Source organism: Argopecten irradians, chromosome 7, assembly GCF_041381155.1.
Source record: "Argopecten irradians isolate NY chromosome 7, Ai_NY, whole genome shotgun sequence".
Classification (NCBI taxonomy): domain Eukaryota; kingdom Metazoa; phylum Mollusca; class Bivalvia; order Pectinida; family Pectinidae; genus Argopecten; species Argopecten irradians.
Window position 1 is genome coordinate 23,024,684 of NC_091140.1, and position 21,501 is coordinate 23,046,184.

At 36.7% G+C, this 21,501-nt stretch overlaps 1 protein-coding gene across 1 annotated transcript in view; it reads right to left on the minus strand.

Moving 5' to 3' along the window:
* LOC138327888 (E3 ubiquitin-protein ligase MYCBP2-like) overlaps positions 1 to 21,501 on the minus strand; it is a 62,984-nt gene that overhangs the window by 3,728 nt on the left and 37,755 nt on the right. The window contains 25 exon segments of the mRNA XM_069274337.1: positions 8 to 199; positions 586 to 695; positions 993 to 1,119; positions 2,900 to 3,028; positions 3,292 to 3,399; positions 3,707 to 3,826; positions 4,071 to 4,158; positions 4,464 to 4,750; positions 6,397 to 6,547; positions 6,848 to 6,948; positions 9,181 to 9,336; positions 9,736 to 9,975; positions 10,301 to 10,366; positions 10,717 to 10,850; positions 11,035 to 11,125; positions 12,419 to 12,442; positions 12,760 to 12,906; positions 13,222 to 13,362; positions 13,584 to 13,781; positions 14,192 to 14,403; positions 14,776 to 14,989; positions 15,350 to 16,934; positions 17,147 to 17,284; positions 17,513 to 17,861; positions 18,156 to 18,266. Coding sequence (XP_069130438.1) covers positions 8 to 199; positions 586 to 695; positions 993 to 1,119; positions 2,900 to 3,028; positions 3,292 to 3,399; positions 3,707 to 3,826; positions 4,071 to 4,158; positions 4,464 to 4,750; positions 6,397 to 6,547; positions 6,848 to 6,948; positions 9,181 to 9,336; positions 9,736 to 9,975; positions 10,301 to 10,366; positions 10,717 to 10,850; positions 11,035 to 11,125; positions 12,419 to 12,442; positions 12,760 to 12,906; positions 13,222 to 13,362; positions 13,584 to 13,781; positions 14,192 to 14,403; positions 14,776 to 14,989; positions 15,350 to 16,934; positions 17,147 to 17,284; positions 17,513 to 17,861; positions 18,156 to 18,266 — 5,219 coding nt within the window.

The window sequence follows — 21,501 nt, forward strand, 5'->3', positions numbered from 1 at the left end:
TGAATACCTTGATAGCAGGTGCAGCAGCAAGAGCCTCTGTGAAGCAGATCATACACATATCGTCAGCGTCCTGTTTGAGTGACTCCTGGTTTTCTGTGCGACACCGATGAAGACAGGGCAGACAAGGGTCCTCGTTCTTAATACCTCCACAGGCATGTCCACAGGGCAGCACTTTGGTACACGCGTTCTGGGCATGTTCCTGTCAAAGTGTTTCATGATTGTAAAGTTTTCTGATGATCACAATAAAAACAAAGTAATATTGTACGTCTTCACAGACTGACATCTCTCATTAAAACAGGAAGGATGTGATAATGTATCATTATAATGATCACAGTTTGACTTGCAGAAAAAACACTTCAGCAATGATATTTACAATTGAACACTGTAGTGCATGGGAAAGAAGAATCGCCATGGAAAAATAGCGTTTCAATTTCGCAATTAATTTCAATTACTTTTACAGTAATAACTTTAAATCAGGTCTACGAACTTCATTTATGAGTATCAATTAAAAACCTTAACCATAACAAAAATGTGCAACACCTGCTAAAATTCTTTAGATTTGAAGTGAAGCAGTATATGCCTTACCTGACACTCAGCGTCAGCACAAACATTACCAATGGCCAGTAGCCCTGTATTGTTACTGGTACCACAGAACCGACAGGTACCTGGGCCTGCACCACCAGACGAAGTACGACCTGTACCAACACAAATATTTGAAGTCTCTAAGTTTCTACACGATGCAGATAATCCATATATAGCCCTGAATTTATACTTTCCCAAAAGATATTTTATATTTATTTTCTATACATTGTCTTAAAGATTTGAAATTAGCTACCCTCTTCTTGATCTTCAACCTACCCCTCCCCATATCTGAATTCCATCGAATAATGATAAATATAAAGTGTATTACATTGTGCATCATATATCATTTATGACTATGTTAGCCATAACCTTCATTAATTTTAATTATCCAGAAACATGCCCACACTCACCTTCCCTAAACTCCACCATAGCCTTCAGAGTTTTAGAGTCAGCCAAGGACATGACCCAAAAGAGTTTAGTACGGCCACATCCCTCATGAAGGTCCACCTTGATGGCTTCCTCCTCTTCTTTAAACACCTGACAACAAGTACATGTTGTATTATTATACAAATTACCTCTGAGTGAGCAATACCTCTAAATAAATTTGTATCAACTCTCTTCCTCAAATAAATGGAAAACAAGATAATTTTAAAATCATTTGAATGTAAATAAGCAAACGAAAGATGAATTAGCACACGTTTGGCGTTTTAATTACTATTTCAATTTTACTCCCAAAAATCTGAAAATTGAGATTTAACAGCATAACATGTCCAAATTGGAAATTTCCTACAAACACAAGCATTCTGACTAAAGCAAGTACATATACCTGTGGTCCAGTACATGTACACTAAATATACTATGTAACTGCTTGATTTAGAAGATGGTACTACATGTCAACCAAATCTAAAATTTGAGTGGTTAGGCCTTTAATAAAAAAAATCATCATTTATCTATAAAGATTCAGTTTTAGCTTTAATAAATCAATAGCTCATGAAGACTATTGTTTCAAGGAAAAATGCATCCAATTTTCTCATGCATACATTTATTGACCTTACCTATGTTACTAGTATTCAGTATGGACCTACTATCATTATAGTAATTAATTATACATACTTATTTTCTTTTAATTTAGAAATATATCAATTTGCAGAAAGATGAACAGTACTCCGTTTCAAATGTTGCTTCCATATAAAAATAAACACAAATCTGGAATAATAAGAAGGTTGGAATAGCCTAGTTCAAATTTCAATATGGGGGTTTTGAGATACCAAAACAATGTAGGTAGAGTTAACTTTATTTTCAATTAGTCCCACCTTTCAATGATAGTGACGTCACAAAAATTACATCAAAATATGACGTCATAAGCACAGGACGGTGTGACTAATCAATGGTAAATCATACTTTACCCACTCTTGAAATTGACATATTGCTACATGCTTGATTGATAAATTCATGCTAATTCTAGTCTGGGTAAAAAAAAGGCAGCAAAATTTTTATATATAAATTGCAAGTCTTTTATGAGGTAACCAAAAAAGTTAGATGCTGGAATTTATAGCTTAAATAGTACATATTAAATCAAATATTAAACTTGACATGATCATTGTATTCTGTAAATCTGCCAGATCACATCATCCTAAAAGCTAAAGAAAGAGACTAAAACACTTAATTCTGAACCTACCAGGATCATCTACATGCAATGTATAGAAAAATTGTCTTCATTTTTTTACAACCCACACTGTCCTATCTAAACTACGTAAAACTTGTGTCACAGAAAAAAGACTTGGCTAGATGTTAGAGGTCACATTTGTTAATTAGTTCACAAAGGGTGTAAGGTCATGTAATTAGGTTTATGTAACTTTTGAACAGACCTGGAGGTCTGACCAAGAAGTGGACTCTGAATTGGTCCAGGTCTGCAACAAGACATTTACAGTACATGTACGCGAGTATCTACAAACAGTTCCTATTTACACAGAAGTCCATAGAAGTCTCCTAGGGGCTTGATGGATTAATCATTATAGCTCATTTAGAGATATAGAAAGGATATAACTATGGCCTTGTTTATTTAATTAATGGAAAAGATCACAAAAAACACTATAACAATAGTCTAACAGAAAAAATCACAAAAATATCATGATTTCAAAAGAAATTATTTTTGGTGAGTGCATCTGTGTAATCTATTTTCAACTTGTACCTATAGTTAGCTAAGCAAATTGAACTTTCGTTTTACACTGATATTTAAATCTGCAAATTGCACTCACCAAACTGATTTTCAAATTTAAACAAATTATCAAGAGAAAAAAATTATTAGTAAGTTTACCTGGCGTTGATGAGTGCGTTTCTTGCGAGGGAGATGTAAGAAGCGATCACACTCCGCGCACAGGTTACCACACTCGTTACAAAGGATGATTGCTTGTGTCTCTCCATCGTCATGGTTATCACAAGTAGGCTAAATTAAAGGGGATTTCAATCAGTTTATCACAGGTAAACAAACAAACAAAATTTTTTTTATGTTCACAACTTCATGGCAGCTACAAGTTCAAGAAAATCAAAGACCGGAATCTTTCGTTACATTTACTAACAGTCTAGTGTTGTAAATCAGAGAACAATACCCGGTAAATAAATTTTTCATTCAAATATTTCCCTTTGGCCCTGACATTATTTTTAGAATAGTTGAACATATGGTTCTACAGAACTGCACAGTGGCCTTACCCTAGGCTGTCCATGCTGGCCATTAGGACTGCTGACCCATTGACCTGAGGTCAGTCTTTCTACATGGTCTTGATCCAAAACACACAGAGAGGCTAGAGCTAACCACAACTGAAGGGAACAAAATTCAGGATTTCAGCACAATTACACTGTTACTAAAATTAAATATTAATTTTGTGACCGTTACATTTATATTTATTTCCTGAATTACATCGAAAAACTTATAATTAATACCAGCTTCATTCAAAACACTGTTCACTTTCTATTAGCATCATCCATGTACTTATGAATGCTAAAGTGATTTCAATCATGCACAATATCCATCTGAATTGTTATTCTGATTTAACCTAATTTTACCTCCGTTTCATTTGACAATTTATAACTGACCTTAAACTAAACCCAATTTGATTATACTAACCGTAGGAGTTTTGATACAAGTTTCTGGTGCTCTGTGTGTCTCGTCCAGTTTAGTGAGGTTCAGGATTGCCTCAGCAATAGCGGCCTTGGTAACTGTTGCCCACGTTTCAGATAGCTGGCCCTGTGTAAATGAAATGGTGGGAATCTTAAATACAGAACTGATCATGATTTTCGTTGAGTTGCTATTGTATTATTAAATACTACGATTTTCCTTCGGATTATAAGTTGCCCTGGAGTATAAGCCACAAAGGCCTTTTGAAAAAAAAAATAAAATAAAAATTTCTTCAGTTTTTGTACATACTGGAATACAAGCTGCAGTTGGAGAGAACATTTGGATACTTTTGCTTTATGATCTCATGAATTACCTTGCCCATATCATGGATAAGTGAGATAATGTTATTGGCCAGGACAGCAGACATTTTACCTCTCATCCACCATCGAGGACCGGAGGCTCTAAAATATCATAGCAAATAATCTTTAAGTACACCAATTACATAATACATCACTGTGTGACTACTTAACATGCTGAACAAATTTTTGGTTAATATGCATTAGCCAGTCACATTTCATGCTTTTAGAAAATGGTTAAATCCTCAATTATTTTCAAGTTAACAGAAATCTGGTAGGTAACATAGAATTGAGAAACAAATGTAACTTTTGATAATTCTGCTGTCAGTGGTTAATCTTTTAATCCCATATCATATCACATAGCTTTATTTTCAAAACAAACTTGATCTTTTAACACATTTTGTGTTTACCTTTTAGAGCTTTTGTCGACCAGACACTCGGACAGTGAGAGGATGTTGACTCCTTTCTGGGGTCCACTGATTTTGACCTTGGTTTGTACAGTGAGAGCCTTACTGATACAGGACAACAACACATCCAGGATGTTAGGCTTCTCTGGGTGGAAGGAGGAATCACCCTCATCCCGACTAGCTAAATTCACAATGCTGTACTCGGCTGGAGGGAGAGAGGTTACGGACAGGATACTGGCTAATGTCTGTGGCTTTACGTCAGGTAGGACACGTCGTAACACCGCTATAACCTGTAACATAATGTATGGGTTTACACAAGCAACATACAAACCAGCACATCCTAAGGTAATTTCTCTCCAAAACTGTATATATTTTTTTTTTTAATTTTGCGGAGAGAAAATGTCGCATTTTGCTCTTTTAGACCAATTGGTGGGGAGAAAATTTTGCGCATCTTCGATTTCTAACAGTATAAACTAGTACAAGTTATCTTTCTTGCTATTCATTCTATTTCTGACAAACTGTGAAAACTTTTCATAACATCTTGGGGAATATCATAGATTTATATTATTCGCTATGTATACTAGAGAGATTACATAAAAAGATGCCTTGCAAAGCGTGTCCCAGGTAAGGTTTTGCACAGTGTGTTTGTGAAAAGTAAAAGTTCTTACAATTGTGAGTTGTGTTAGACAGGTGTTTCGTTTGTACCCTGCGCAATTGGACAATAGCCAATACAGGTAAGTTTTTACACGCATTGAACTATGTAATCCGCACCAATGATTAAACACTACAGTATATGACCAGTTAATTTCTAAACAAAACTCAATTTATGTAAACAAAATAATTATTGATCCCCTTAATTGCCATTCCTTCAAAAAACACCGCAGGGTCAAAACAAGCTCCTGTAACGGGAAGCAACGACAAGAGAGAACGATTGTAGACAATATTAATACTCCTTATCTGCCTCTGTACCCTGTGGGAGTCTGTATGTAGTAGACTGAAGAGGTCCTGGAGGAGAGGGTACTACTGGGCCAGATAGGCCCTCCCAACGCCCGACCCACTCAGGGCTAGCACCATATATAGACAATACTAGTACTCCTTACCTGTCTCTGTACCCTGGGGAAGCCTGTATGTAGTAGACTGAAGAGGTCCTGGAGGAGAGGGTATTGCTGGGCCAGATAGGCCCTCCCCACGCCCGACCCACTCAGGGCTAGCACCACAGACAATACTAGTACTCCTTACCTGTCTCTATACCCTGGGCGAGCCTGTATGTAGTAAACTGAAGAGGTCCTGGAGGAGAGGGTATTGCTGGGCCAGATAGGCCCTCCCCATGCCCGACCCACTCAGGGCTAACACCACAGACAATACTAGTACTCCTTACCTGTCTCTGTACCCTGGGCGAGCCTGTATGTAGTAAACTGAAGAGGTCCTGGAGGAGAGGGTATTGCTTGGCTAGATAGGCCCTCCCCACGCCCGACCCACTCAGGGCTAGCACCACAGACAATACTAGTACTCCTTACCTGTCTCTGTACCCTGGGGAAGCCTGTATGTAGTAGACTGAAGAGGTCCTGGAGGAGAGGGTACTGCTGGGCCAGATAGGCCCTCCCCATGCCCGACCCACTCAAGGCTAACACCACAGACAATACTAGTACTCCTTACCTGTCTCTGTACCCTGGGCGAGCCTGTTTGTAGTAGACTGAAGAGGTCCTGGAGGAGAGGGTATTGCTGGGCCAGATAGGCCCTCCCCACACCCGACCCACTCAGGGCCTAGCACCATAGACAATATTAATACTCCTTATCTGTCTCTGTACCCTGGGGGGAGCCTGTATGTAGTAAACTGAAGAGGTCCTGGAGGAGAGGGTACTGCTGGGCCAGATAGGCCCTCCCCACACCCGACCCACTCAGGGCTAGCACCATAGACAATACTAGTCCTCCTTACCTGTCTCTGTACCCTGGGGGAGCCTGTATGTAGTAGACTGAAGAGGTCCTGGAGGAGAGGGTACTGCTGGGCCAGATAGGCCCTCCCCACACCAGACCCACTCAGGGCTAGCACCATAGACAACAGCTCAAAACAGTAGGCATCTTGGTCACTGTTAACACACAGCAAAACATCCAGTTAATAAAGAGGATGATTATGAAAATTTGTATTCATAATTATAATAAAGTTTTTTTGTTCACTTGAAAGTTTTTCTACATTTGAGGCAGGAAGACTGTAAAAATGTATATGTACATACATGTATATAGAGTTGAAAACAATGACAATGAAAGAAAAAATCTGGACCTGACAATTTTATGTAAAAAAGAAAATTAATGAAATTATGCAAATAGCTGGATTGCTCTTTAATATTATACTTAGCTTTTAACAGACAACTGTGACTATCCTGACCTACCTGGTTTCCTGGACCTGCTGGTTGTTGTTAAGGGACACTTCCCATTCCTCCTTTACTCTGCTCGTCTCCTTCCGTATACCCTGGACTATGTGGGAACACACCTACAAACATCCACATCAATATCACTATAATATCATGACTTTCTTACGGAAACAACTACAATGTAGACACTGTAAATCAACTTATAAGACACTGTAAATCAACTTATTTTCGTGGGGAATTAATTTTCCATTTTCATGGCCAACAACTTTTTCAACTAAATATTTTTTGCGGCAGTTTATTTTGATGAATTCTTATCACACAGGAGATACATGAAAATAAATCACATCTGTATATAAAATGGCTTACAGTACATTTAGAGGAAGTGATCATACTCCAGAAAACAGATTTGGAAAGCCGACTTTTAAGACAATGACATTGTAGAATGCTGGTTGTACCTGTTTTTGAAGATGAGAGAGTTTGCCGCTGTATTTATCTGTTTTTGAAGATGAGAGAGTTTGCCGCTGTATTTATCTGTTTATGTAGATGAGAGAGTTTGCCGCTGTATTTATCTGATTTTGTAGATGAGAGAGTTTGCCTCTGTATTTACCTGTTTTTGTAGATGAGAGAGTTTGCCACTGCAACTAAACAGAATGCCGACCATGTGGTATTTACCTGTTTTTGTAGATGAGAGAGTTTGCCGCTGTATTTACCTGTTTTTGTAGATGAGAGAGTTTGCCGCTGTATTTATCTGTTTTTGAAGATGAGAGAGTTTGCCGCTGTATTTACCTGTTTTTGTAGATGAGAGAGTGTGCTGCTGTATTTACCTGTTTTTGTAGATGAGAGAGTTTGCTGCTGTATTTATCTGATTTTGAAGATGAGAGAGTTTGCCGCTGTATTTATCTGTTTTTGTAGATGAGAGAGAGTTTGCCTCTGTATTTACCTGTTTTTGTAGATGAGAGAGTTTGCTGCTGTATTTACCTGTTTTTGTAGATGAGAGAGTTTGCCGCTGTATTTACCTGTTTTTGTAGATGAGAGAGTTTGCCGCTGTATTTACCTGTTTTTGTAGATGAGAGAGTTTGCCGCTGTATTTACCTGTTTTTGTAGATGAGAGAGTTTGCCGCTGTATTTACCTGTTTTTGTAGATGAGAGAGTTTGCCGCTGTATTTACCTGTTTTTGTAGATGAGAGAGTTTGCCGCTGTATTTACCTGTTTTTGTAGATGAGAGAGTTTGCCGCTGTATTTTACCTGTTTTTGTAGATAGAGAGTTTGCCGCTGTATTTATCTGTTTTTGTAGATGAGAGAGTTTGCCGCTGTATTTACCTGTTTTTGTAGATGAGAGAGTTTGCCGCTGTATTTACTGTTTTTGTAGATGAGAGAGTTTGCCGCTGTATTTACTGTTTTTTGTAGATGAGAGAGTTTGCCGCTGTATTTACCTGTTTTTGTAGATGAAGAGAGTTTGCCGCTGTACTTACTGTTTTTGTAGATGAGAGAGTTTGCCGCTGTATTTATCTGTTTTTGTAGATGAGAGAGTTTGCCGCTGTATTTACCTGTTTTTGTAGATGAGAGAGTTTGCCGCTGTATTTACCTGTTTTTGTAGATGAGAGAGTTTGCCGCTGTATTTATTTGTTTTTGTAGATGAGAGAGTTTGCCGCTGTATTTACCTGTTTTTGTAGATGAGAGAGTTTGCCGCTGTATTTACCTGTTTTTGTAGATGAGAGAGTTTGCCGCTGTATTTACCTGTTTTTGTAGATGAGAGAGTTTGCCGCTGTATTTACCTGTTTTTGTAGATGAGAGAGTTTGCCGCTGTATTTACCTGTTTTTGTAGATGAGAGAGTTTGCCGCTGTATTTATCTGTTTTTGTAGATGAGAGAGAGTTTGCCTCTGTATTTACCTGTTTTTGTAGATGAGAGAGTTTGACGCTATATTTACCTGTTTTTGTAGATGAGAGAGTTTGCCGCTGTATTTATCTGTTTTTGTAGATGAGAGAGTTTGCCCTCTGTATTTATCTGTTTTTGTAGATGAGAGAGTTTGCCGCTGTATTTACCTGTTTTTGTAGATGAGAGAGTTTGCCGCTGTATTTACCTGTTTTTGTAGATGAGAGAGTTTGCCGCTGTATTTTTTATCTGTTTTTGTAGATGAGAGAGTTTGCTGCTGTATTTACCTGTTTTTGTAGATGAGAGAGTTTGCCGCTGTATTTACCTGTTTTTGTAGATGAGAGAGTTTGCCGCTGTATTTACCTGTTTTTGTAGATGAGAGAGTTTGCCGCTGTATTTATCTGTTTTTGTAGATGAGAGAGTTTGCCGCTGTATTTACCTGTTTTTGTAGATGAGAGAGTTTGCCGCTGTATTTACCTGTTTTTGTAGATGAGAGAGTTTGCCACTGCGACTAAACAGAATGCCGACCATGTGTTCCTTGAGGTTGTGGTCCCCATCTAAACTATCACCACTGATCAAACCATGATCAACCTTCTCAGCCACAAATTTGTCATTCACCAGCTTCCCAAACACCTGTAGGGATAGAAATCACAAACACATCAATTAAACAATCATGTTAATAGGAGGCAAAGCACATCTTAAGTTTCTTTCCAACAAAAATTGATTTGAATGTAGTTGTTTGAATTTTTAGATATGCCAGTGCCCAACAAAATCTATTCACTGATGTTTCAAATCAGGCGAAAAATTCTTCATTTTTCTTTTGGGTGAAATTTTGTTACATTTTGTACTTTTATTCCATAAATGTATTAGAAATTGAAGGGGCCTCAAGACATTCATAGATATTTTGCTTTGCTTTTTCTACAATTAAGTAAAACTATTGAATTGTAAGGTTAAAACTAATGTTAGCATGGAAACACTTGATATATATATTGACTATGATAACAATATTACATTATTTCAGTAACACTGTACCTGAGAGGTAAGGAGTCTGAACACTTTGAGAGTCTCCGCCTCACAGCTGTCCTGCTGTAGGTCCTGGGCAGACTTCTTAGCTGGGATACTGGAATTTTCTCCCTCTAAATCTCCGAGGACTTTGATCTGTCGGACACGGAGGCTGTGGTCAGGCCCCTTCAGCTCTAACTGTATACTGCGACACTGTGTTTCTGGGATGTGACAGCTGATCCATCCACTCTGACGGGCCTCGATATCAAACTGTAAGGAAGGAGATAATTGTGACTGGAACTTGTCACTTACTGGGTCACTTACTGGATTTGTCACTTACTGGAACTTGTCAATTACTAATACATTCAACTACCTGTCTGAGGAGCCTCAACCTACTTTTCAATATTCTATCAGCATCTTAACCAATGGAGAATTGAAATGACATCTTAAAATTCAATATTCATATTGTATTCTTATCTAATGAAATATGGACCGATTCACTGATTGACGTACTTTGTTGTCAACTTAAAGTAACTGACTCCTGTTCAGTAATGTCCTATATAGCAAAGATATTATGTCACATAAACATATTTACCTGCTGTAGTTTCTTCATTTCCTCTGTTGTAGCACCAGCGCTGATTGCCAAATAGTTGACTTTACTCTGTAAAACAATCAAATCATACTCATGACATTTTGATAAATGTACAAACCTCTGAGCATTTCAAAACTGTCTTACAACAATCATTCTCCTTTAGGTTGACTCTGGGATTTTATTGTACAAGACAAATGTTATTTTCTATCAAGTATATGTTAAGTTGGTGAAGACTAAGTAACCTTATCAGACACTATGATGTGTCTTAATTTGAAGAATTTTCGCACACCAATATTTAACATCTGCAAGCTCTTCACCATAGTATGCTACAAATCAAGCATATAATATCTTACTAGAAGACTTACTCGCTTGTCGTCCATGCTTACAGGCATGGCTCCAGTAATAATTAAGATACCTACCCCAAGGTCGCGTGTGTTGTCTATATGAACGTACACTACTTTAGGCAGTGATCGCTGGTGACAGTTGACTGTTATTGTTTTGATCTTGTTCCTGTCTTCGTCGCCACTTTCCCAGAATGTTTCTGTGGAGTTGTCTACCAAACACAAACACAAAATAAATTCAACCAAGGCTTTATCTTCTATGTATACATAATATAAAGTTAAGTCAAAACATTTTAAATAATAAATATCTTAAAACTTTTATTAACTGTCCACACCTTTTTTATTTGTTTATTACAAAACTTAGTCTGAAATTTGAGCCTGTATCTGTCAAGGTACCTGTAAGACTTGCTATCATAGCCTGTCGACTAGAAGCCTGGATGTCAGCATTTGCAGTTACGTCTTTCAGCTGCCAGATTTGATGGGAGGCCTTCAATTATATAGAAAACTCACAGTCATGTTTAGTGTTTGAATTGAATATAATCTTAATCTCAAATCAATCACATTCAAGTTTGCTATTTTTAGGAACAATTTTTTTTTGAACTTTAAAATCCAACTAATTTTAAAAGAATAAATCTAATTTAAAGTAAAAAATTAAACTACAATAAGAATTAATCATATCTCAAAAACAGTTTTGCTATATGTTTAATATATTGTAGAACTAGCTAGTTAATAATATTTAATTTAACACCATGAACATCCAAATTGAAAACTCATTTCCTTAAAAACTAAGTCTAGGTATAGAAGTCTAAACAGCAATAATGAAATCAATGGCTTAAAACATTTTTAAAACAAAGTTACTGTAAATTCTATGAGTAATAAAAATATGATATAACATTGGATTTCACACTCAAAGCTGAAATTTTATAAGTAGTTTATTGTCCACAATGTGAATATGAGAATTGTTGAAACTCAATCATCACTCGCAGGTATATTGTACAATTACATAATGTTAATAAATTTTCTACTGAATAAGATTAGAAGTAAAAGTAGTTAAAAAAAAAAACAAAAAAAAAAACAAGACAAAGATAATCATCAAGCACTTTCACAAAAATACCCATTTCTGTTCCAGTGAAATGGCGGGTTAATAGTTATAGAAAACCGGTTAACACACTTTAAGAATCTTTTAAAAACCGACATGGTATCATATATTATTTTTTGTAAATGAAATTTACTGTAACAATTGACTTTGAGTACTCTTAGGAAAGAAACCATCAAGAGAGGTGGACTAATAATTTCTGAAGCTTAAAGAATAAGTACATGTAACATTTAAGCTGAAAGCACAATTTTGAAACTTGCATCATTGACAGAATTTTTTCCTTTTGTTTCAATTTTTTTTTCTACTCCAAAAAAAGAAAGAAAGCTATGTACAATCATATCAAGGAATCTATAATGAAAAAAATAACATTTGTAGCACACTTAGTCTAGATAAAACCACAAAAAATGTTATCTAGAATCAAATTGGACACTTTTGTGATTAGAAGATAGGATGTGTTTGTTTGGCCAGCAGACCTTCAGTGAAGTGAAATACAAGTTCCATTGTGTAAGGTTTTTACATTTCAATACCCCAAATATTGATTTGACTTTTCTGAAAATAATTCCATAGTTACTCAGTCAGAAAATATGGTTTTTAGGAATATACCACCTAAATTTGTGTAAGTTGCAACAGGATTGAAGGAGATTATATCAAGTGCAAATCCACAAGTAACCTAAACCTACTCACCGTCCTCTTAACAACCTCCTTCACCTAGGTAAGGGAGATAACTAGCAGCATTGAACTATAGTCACTATAGTGGTAAATTCACTGCTCTGTTTTCTTGTTTATCTTACAAATTATTTCAGCTTTCAAGTCATAAAATTATTATTGACAGATTACTGATTCAAATTAGCATGATTGTAGCTTAGCTTTACCTGCTTGTCACTTAAAAGTAAGAACAAAACTGTTTTAAAGTTTTTCATTTAGGATAATAATTTTAAATATCATACCAAAATATTCCATGACAACTGAATAGATATTTTCCCAAATAGATGGACTATTGAATGCTTCCTACTGTATATACTTACGATAGGTGGCTCTCCTACATCACTCTCCTCCTTCTCCTCATCAGACTTACTGAGGATGCGGCTGATGTTACTGAACACATGACACTCGTGTAGGAACTGGTGGTCTGCCTGTTGGAACTTCAGGCAGAAACATCGGACAGCCATCAACTGTTAATACAGACATCAATATTATAATAATGCATCTCATCAAACTATGGTTACTACAATTAGCTGAATTTAGGACAAGATAAGGTAACTGACAAAAATTGGTAACCAAAAATTGTTAATAGTCAGTTAAATTTTGCTAATTCCATCTTCTCTGACTCAAATATTTGAAGTATCTTGATGATCTCAACCAATGCTTAACTCATTATGACAAATAATTACTTAACTTCAAGTTTTACTATTTGACTGGATTTTTCAAAACACAAAATTATTGAGGATATTAATTGCAAGTAGATACAGGATGAAGAGATATGTTACCTGTACGGACGAGCCCCAGGGGAGGTGCATCATGACATCAGCTATAGTCTGTAGGAGTGTATGGAACACCTCAGGGAGGGGATCCACAGCACTGCCGGCAATCCTGATGTCAGCCAGGGGGTGTTCACACAGTGGAGCCTCCTGTTAAATGTATACATGTTATTCAGGGAATCTAACAATGTTGATGGTAATGTTTTAGTATAGCAATAGAGATTTATCAACCAGCAACAAAAATAAGCAACTAATTGTGGTACATTTGTATTTTACAATATAAGCTGAAGTTAAAATTCAATTTACAGTTTTTATTTAAATTCTTGTTTATAACATGAAAGCCACAATGATCAAACAAAGCCGAGACTAACCTCTGCATCTTTTTTGTTAGGGGGTTCTTTCTTTGGAGGTTTCTTATCCTTCTCCTTCTCTTTGTCTTTATCTTTGTCCTCTTCCTCCTCATCTTCCTCCTCCTCTCCGACTGGTGGGGTGAGAGATGTGACTAGATACCACAGGAGGTCGTGGATACAGACAGTTCGAGATACTGTCCTCATCAACCAGTTCATCGCCTGTAAAACAATGGCAGTGCATATAATTATGTAATTATATAACTAGGTGAAAATTTTTTCATATAAATAAACTCATCACCACAGAATTTACAAACTGTAAATATTTTTGTTTCTAAGATTAAGGGATAGAGCCAACACTGTTGCTTCTCGTTGAGGTTCTGATATCCTAAGTTGAAGTTCTGATATCCTAGCTTGGATACCTCCCGGTATGCCGGCAACCAAGACGTGAGTAGATAAAGATGCAGATTCAATGGCAACAAGCTGAGGAAGTTGGTGTGATGATCATTTATGATATTTTTGTTTTTGAAGTTAAACATAGGTAGAATATGGTCTGATTACTTCTTGACTTTGAAATTATCAAACAAACTCTAAATTTGAACAGCAAATATGATATAATAAGAGATGCTGACCTGCATTGCAAACACCCGGCATGTGGCCTTCCTCAGGGCTTGTTTCATGGCAAGCTGGAGTCCATCTAGGTCATGTCTCTGGACGATGAATGCCATTACTGGACGTTGGAGTGTCCGGTCTCCATCGATCCGTGATGAGTTAGACTTCTCCACAGAGGTCATCAGTTTGGACATGGCAGCTGATGGATGTTTTATCAATGACATACCACCATCTGATAAAAGTAAACACACAATATAATATTATTTATACTCAAATATTAGGTGTTTCTGTGTAGGATTGGTGAAGATATATTGAGTAATGTGATAGATTTCATCATTATGTGTTATCAAGGTTAAATTTGTAAAGATGAGTGACTGGCTACAAATAGCCCATAATGTATAATCAAGCAATTATCAAGAAAGTTTTTATTAGCTTGTAGAGTTAGCAGTGTCATTGGAAATAAGTTTTCACCTCTTCTCCCTTGACTTAAAAGATAATAAAACTGTTGTTATAGTTTATTATGGATTTGAATAAAATCAGTGATTATATATCTCCACACACTGGCAGTTGAAAGTTTAAATGTTGTGTTTCCATGACAACCTACCTCCCACACCCCCACTATTGTTCCTCCTTCGTCCAGCGTACTGACGATTTCTGTCATTCCCTGCGAACCCTTCGTCACTATCCGACACGATCTCAGATATACTCCGTTGGAAGGCTGTCTTTTTGTGGGTTTGTTCTAGTTCTGAGTCAGGACTTGTACCTGCACTCTTTGGCACCGGTTTATCAGAATCACTTGAAGCATTCAGACTGGAATCCTGAATAGAAAATAAGACAATTACATTTTAAAGGGCTCATTTAGTGACTTAGAATTTCAGGAAACTTAGGATCATTAGGAAACACTTCTATATATCTTCAAAAAGGATCGACACAAAGAAATTTTATTGCTTCATGAAGGTTCGAGTTACTAAATTTTTTGTTAAGGACCAGGACAAACTGTACAACACTTTGTTGTTTCTTGGTTGTTTTGTTACACATGACCATTATAATTTTTTCAAACTTTTTCCACAAATTTTTCTATCAATGATTTGGATGTACATCAAGCCATGAACAAAAGTATCCATCAACATTTCATGTTATATGAAAAGTATTTGACAATGAGCATATATTTGACTCACTTTGGGACTAGAAGGTGAAGTTATTTGTGACAGTGGTGGTCGAAAATCCTGACCAAGAGACCCTGACCTAGCCAATGGACTGTGACGAGGCTCCGTCGGTAGTCTTGGTCTCAAAAACGATTGTTTCTGGTTGATACTAAGTGACCCTGACCTTACAAACACTCGCTCATCCATGTCAATAAAGAAGTCCTCTGCGAAGGCCGAGTCTGAGTTCTGAGCACTCTGAGATATGAGGTATTGGAATGGCACCGGAGGGAAGGGATTGAGCTCAGACCCATACTCTTCATAGACACTGGGCAAAAAAGGGTCAGAGCGGTTCGAGCCCTGGTACTTTTTGTGTGTTTGTATTGGGATGGTGATACCAGAGGCACTAGCTAAGTCCATGAGGAACATTGCATTGTTTTTAAGCACAGTATGAGGTTCCTGTGTTGTCAGAACACTCTGTCTCGATTGATTGTTTTTCTTTTTCATCTTTTTCACTTTCTCTTTGTCTTTTTGCTGTTGACGTTTCTCTTTCAGGTATTTCTCTCGACACCTCTCACATATAAGGTACCAGCTACTGCCCCCATACCCCCCTTCCCCACAGTTCCCTGCCCATCCCCCACAATAATTCCCACTACTGTTGTAACCCTTACCCCCGGCGTGTCTGCCACACCCGGGATGTGTCTGTCTCATGTGGAATGTCACCGGGTGTGAGAACATTGATCCACACAGTTCACATGAAGTCTCCCCTTTATCAGGCCCTCCCCCGGCAAACACTCCAGCCATAGCATCTCCTACCGCATTCTCACGCCATGGTACTTTGTTTTCTTTCTTCTTTTTGCTCTTCTTATTTTTCTCTTTGTCCTTCTTCTCACTTTTCTTGTTTCGGAGCATGACTGCGGGACTAGGGTATATAAGTTCCTGTGTGATAACCCTAAGAACAGTGGAGGACAACTCCTCCCAGAAGTAGACCAGGTGGTGGAGAGTCGGTGGTAGAGATGATGACTTGTCTTCCTCCTCTGCCACGTTTAACGCCGTCTCTGATTTGTGACGATCCCCAGTAGATTTTCTATACACACCATCTTTACCTTTCTTTACTTCTAATGTCTTCTCTAACAACTCAATCTTATCTGACTTGTCTGACCGATCTGATCTGTCGGAATCACTGCGCACCAACTGTGGCTCCAAGTTAAACCTAACTCTAGCTTCATTTATATTCATGTTCTCCTTTCTCCTGTTAAAGTCCTTACTAGAATCTGTTGCATGTCGCACTCGCATCTTCTCTTGTTTCTTCCGGTTTGCATACTTGGACATTTCCTTCTGAAGATCTGGATGGAACTTAAGGAAAGAAGCACATGCCATAGCGTCATGCACTATTCCCTCATGCCAAAGGAAAGCAGCAAATACAGACCGCAAGCATTCCGCTACAGAGGGGGACAGGGCATCCTTCACTGGATCTTTGGCTTTGTCTAAGATAGAAGATGCTGAGGATGAACGTGCCCTTCCAACTGGAGTTATGTCCCTTGATGAAGGTGATGAGGCTCTTTCTCGTTTAGATCTTAGCTGTCGTCCCCTATCCTTTCTGCTTGGTTTTGGTGACATCCTGGTAAACAGAAAGAATTCAGTTCTAAATTTATGATACTGATTGTTATATAAAGTCAAAAAATTAAATTTCATTGCACATGGTACATTATTATACAAGAAGTATGTACAAAAGATTGAAAAAAATCCTAATTTCAACACATCGTTATTATCTTTCTTTCAACTTCATTTTTGATTTACACATTTTCTGATAATACCATAGCAGTGCCTTACCTAGGAGATTCATCCTTAGGAGAAGCTGAGCCGATGTTGAACAAACGGTCAGAACTGCTGGACCCTGGTGTAGGCGAGATGTTAACAGGCGATGCTCGGGATGGACTAGAGTGCAAACGAGGACTTCCTGAACCTCTCCTAGAAAACACAAACACCAGGTTTCTATATAGAAATCATAGGAAGACCCTCTCCGTTCACATATTTTTATCACAAAACTAAATTTTGTCTGAATAATATTTTCAATGTTTTTGGCATCAAAAAACATTTCTTTACAGGTTTTTTTCAATGGTGGAAAATTGGTAGCTTTTTCAGTTCAACTGTATTTATTTTCTGGTATTAATCCCATGTGGTAAACATGACACTGACCTGCCGCTCCTGGCTGGAGATGTATGTGGACTACCTATACTTCCTTTCCGAGGGACTGGAGGGGGCAGGCCTGTTACTCCAGCCTCTTTCTGACTATTAGACGAAGAAGATTGGTGTTTGGGGCGGACTGCAGGCGACCCAGGAGGTGACTGAGAATCACGGTCAAAAGAAGCCTCTTTCTTGAGTTGGGCTCGTCTAACTAGGCTGGGACTGTCAGGTGGAGTGCTGAAGGTCTCGTCCTTTAGGGAGGCTTGAGAGGACGACTCAGATACACCTCTAGAGGGCTTGCTCTCAACCTTGGTTGACCGGGGACTCAGGCTACGGATAGGAGAACCAGTCTTGGGGGAAGCTGAAAAATGGAAACATTGCTTTAAGTAATATTTTTAATAGTTCTAGCAAAGCATTGCATATCAGTATCTTATACCCCAAAATAACTATCGTCTTAAAATCAATAAATTTGAGAGGAAATGAAAGCCTCTTCCTTAGTTTTCTTTACAAATGTTACTAAAAGTTTCAAATTCCAGTTCTTATTCCAAATTGTCAAGTTGTTATCAGAATATCTGAGTTGAGATGCCATTTTGACTTGTATTTCCCCTAAGAACCAAGTTCATAAAGAAAATGTAAACAACAATTTGAAGCTTACCTGATCTGTCTGGTGCGAGATGAGGACTGGAGCTACGTGAGCCACACTTCTTTGGTGTACCTGGTGGCGAGGGGACAGGTGTCGGACCATTACCGTTAGCTCTACTCTCACCTGCAACAGAGGATGGTCATTATACTTAATACATCTGTCTCACAAAATTTACAGTATACATATACTAAATAGGTACTACACAGACCAGACCATCAGCTTTAATCTCACCTGAAATGAAGAAGATTGTATGTAAATCAACAAAGCTAGCAAAAGCACTTCTTGATATACACATATATCAATACATGATCTTGGAAGGCATACTTTCTTGCTGAGCAAGGGTGAAAGCGCTATAAAGTTTGTTGTCCAAGTTCATTTACTTTTCCCATATATGTGTTAATTTTGAAGAATTAAAATATAAGCTCTATTTAAATTCTAAATTTTAAATTGATGTGTTTTTAAACCTTTTTAGTGTTAATATGCATGTAGAAAACAAATCTACAATTTAACATTTCAATATCAGCCCTTGAGTTGTCTGGATGTGTATTCTGGTAAAAGTGCATAGTCTTCTTAATTCAAAGTTTTTGGTAGATACTGTAACTTAAATGTTAGAGTATAAATTAATTCAGAATGTACACCATCATAAAATGCCGGTCACAGTACAGACATCCAGTTTAGACAAGCTACTCTGTACATTATATATTGATTGTGTGATGGTCATCCATAGACTTAATATTCAGAAGAACTTATCATATACAAATTTCACTATACAATATTAATTGGGTAAGTAAAACAGGGAAGTGTCAATGTCATGAAATAAATGCACATTGTCTTTGTAAATAAACATTTAAATTACAGTTTTACACAATATCCAACACCTTCAGCACTGAAACTTTATCAAACAATTGATATATAAGATCGCCATTGATGAATATTGTCTGTAAAATGAAAATTAAAATCAACAAAAATTAAATCTTGACATTAGAAAATAATTATATTTAGAGAGTAATCACTGAAAAATACATACATCAATCTTTGTGTAATATCCATGTAGAGATACTTGAGCTTTATGTGATATATGAAGTAAGTTTTAGATGTTTGTTTAGATTAATTTATACTAAGTTACTTAAAACAGTACTTATAATAATAAAATATATGGAAACTGAGGTAAAAAGTAAAAAGAGACATGAGAAGGGTGAAATTTCAAATTTGTACAAACAATAACAAGCAAAAGAAATTGGTATCATTAGCAAGTATGGCACATTTCAATATTTTACAGGTCGGGAGTACGGTTAATATTGTTATTGATATAAACAATAACAGGTAGATCTTTCGCATCATACGACACAAAACATATTCTTATACATCACACAAAGCCAATGAACCAATTAGTCATAAATAGTACACATTAACACAACAGCCACTATATCTAACTTGTGTTGTTTATCTAATTTTGGCTTGGGAGGTATGTGAATCGAGGTTCAAATAATTTGGTATTGTCATTCACAAAGGGAACGAAGGGCCAAACATTCACATATACTGTACACAAGCATGGTCAGGAGCCAATAGTGTAATGTTTGCATGAATTAGAAATTTCATAATCAGAACTTTCAAAATTCATAATTGCAGAAACACATAGCAATAAACTTTTGACCTCATGTGCAATTATCTACTAATGACTGCAAAATGTATCTATGTTTACAAACATTTGATATTATTTCTCCTTATTTGGAAAAACGAATAAAAAAAAAATAATCAGAAAAATTGTGAAACTATATATTAATTGTCAATATATCCATGTTATATTTTCAACAACATAATTAACACAAAAGATTAGTTCACTAATTATTTCTTATACAAAAAGTACCTTATAAATGAATTCATAAAGGGATAAAGAAAAACTGGACAATATCTAAAGGATGATGTTTTAGTATAGGGATAAATGAGAGAACTACATTTATAGACTTGGTAATTTACAGCGATTAATATACCAACTTGAAGGAAATTATCTACTACATGTACCTATACGATCAGTGAGTTTATTCACTAGACAGCCATGGTGAGCTCATCTACAAAGGGATAAAGAAAAACTGGACAATATCTTAAGGATGATGTTTTAGTATAGGGATAAATGAGAGAACTACATTTATAGACTTGGTAATTTACAGCAATTAATATACCAACTGAAGGAAATTATCTACTACATGTACCTATACGATCAGTGAGTTTATTCACTAGACAGCCATGGTGAGCTCATCTACAAAGGGATAAAGAAAAACTGGACAATATCTAAAGGATGATGTTTTAGTATAGGGATAAATGAGAGAACTACATTTATAGACTTGGTAATTTACAGCGATTAATATACCAACTTGAAGGAAATTATCTACTACATGTACCTATACGATCAGTGAGTTTATTCACTAGACAGCCATGGTGAGCTCATCTACAAAGGGATAAAGAAAAACTGGACAATATCTTAAGGATGATGTTTTAGTATAGGGATAAATGAGAGAACTACATTTATAGACTTGGTAATTTACAGCAATTAATATACCAACTGAAGGAAATTATCTACTACATGTACCTATACGATCAGTGAGTTTATTCACTAGACAGCCATGGTGAGCTCATCTACTCACAATATTCAGAGCACAATATCAATTGAAGAGGGCCACATGACTAGAAGATGCCACTACATCATACGTTACCAATAATGGCTGCTAGGCGTCGGGGGCTGACAGCTCGGATATGAAAGGGAAACCCCCTAAGGTCCTGATAAACAGGCGAGGAGGAGGAGGATTTGTGTTTTAGGTCTGGGCTGTGTTGTGACCAGTCACTCTCACCATGATTCATCCCTAACCAGCGGGTAAGGTGACGAAGGCGTAGTAAACAGAAAATACACCAAAGCATTTCAGTGTGCAAACTTAACAAACAGGCCAATATGACGATAAAATAATACACAATAAAACAATACTGGAATTTTATCGTACAATACACACAGGCATCACACAATAACAGTGTCAAATAAATCACAGACACTTCAAATACAAAATCTGAAATCAGGCATAGAACAGCATTGAAAACTGAAAATACACCAAACATTAATTCAGACTGTTTAAAATATAGAAAATACATAATTGATTAATTAATTTTTTTTTATCCTGAATCAATAGAAGCATAATCCTTAGAATTGAAATTTAGTTTACTGAATAATTGAGATAATTATTGTATGGACTAATTATAAAAACATTGAACGTAGTAAATCGTTCAATGTGAATTGAACGTAGTAAATCGTTCAATGTGAAATATATCAAATGAAAGTTCATGAGTATTTGGTGAGTGAGAAAAACTTCAG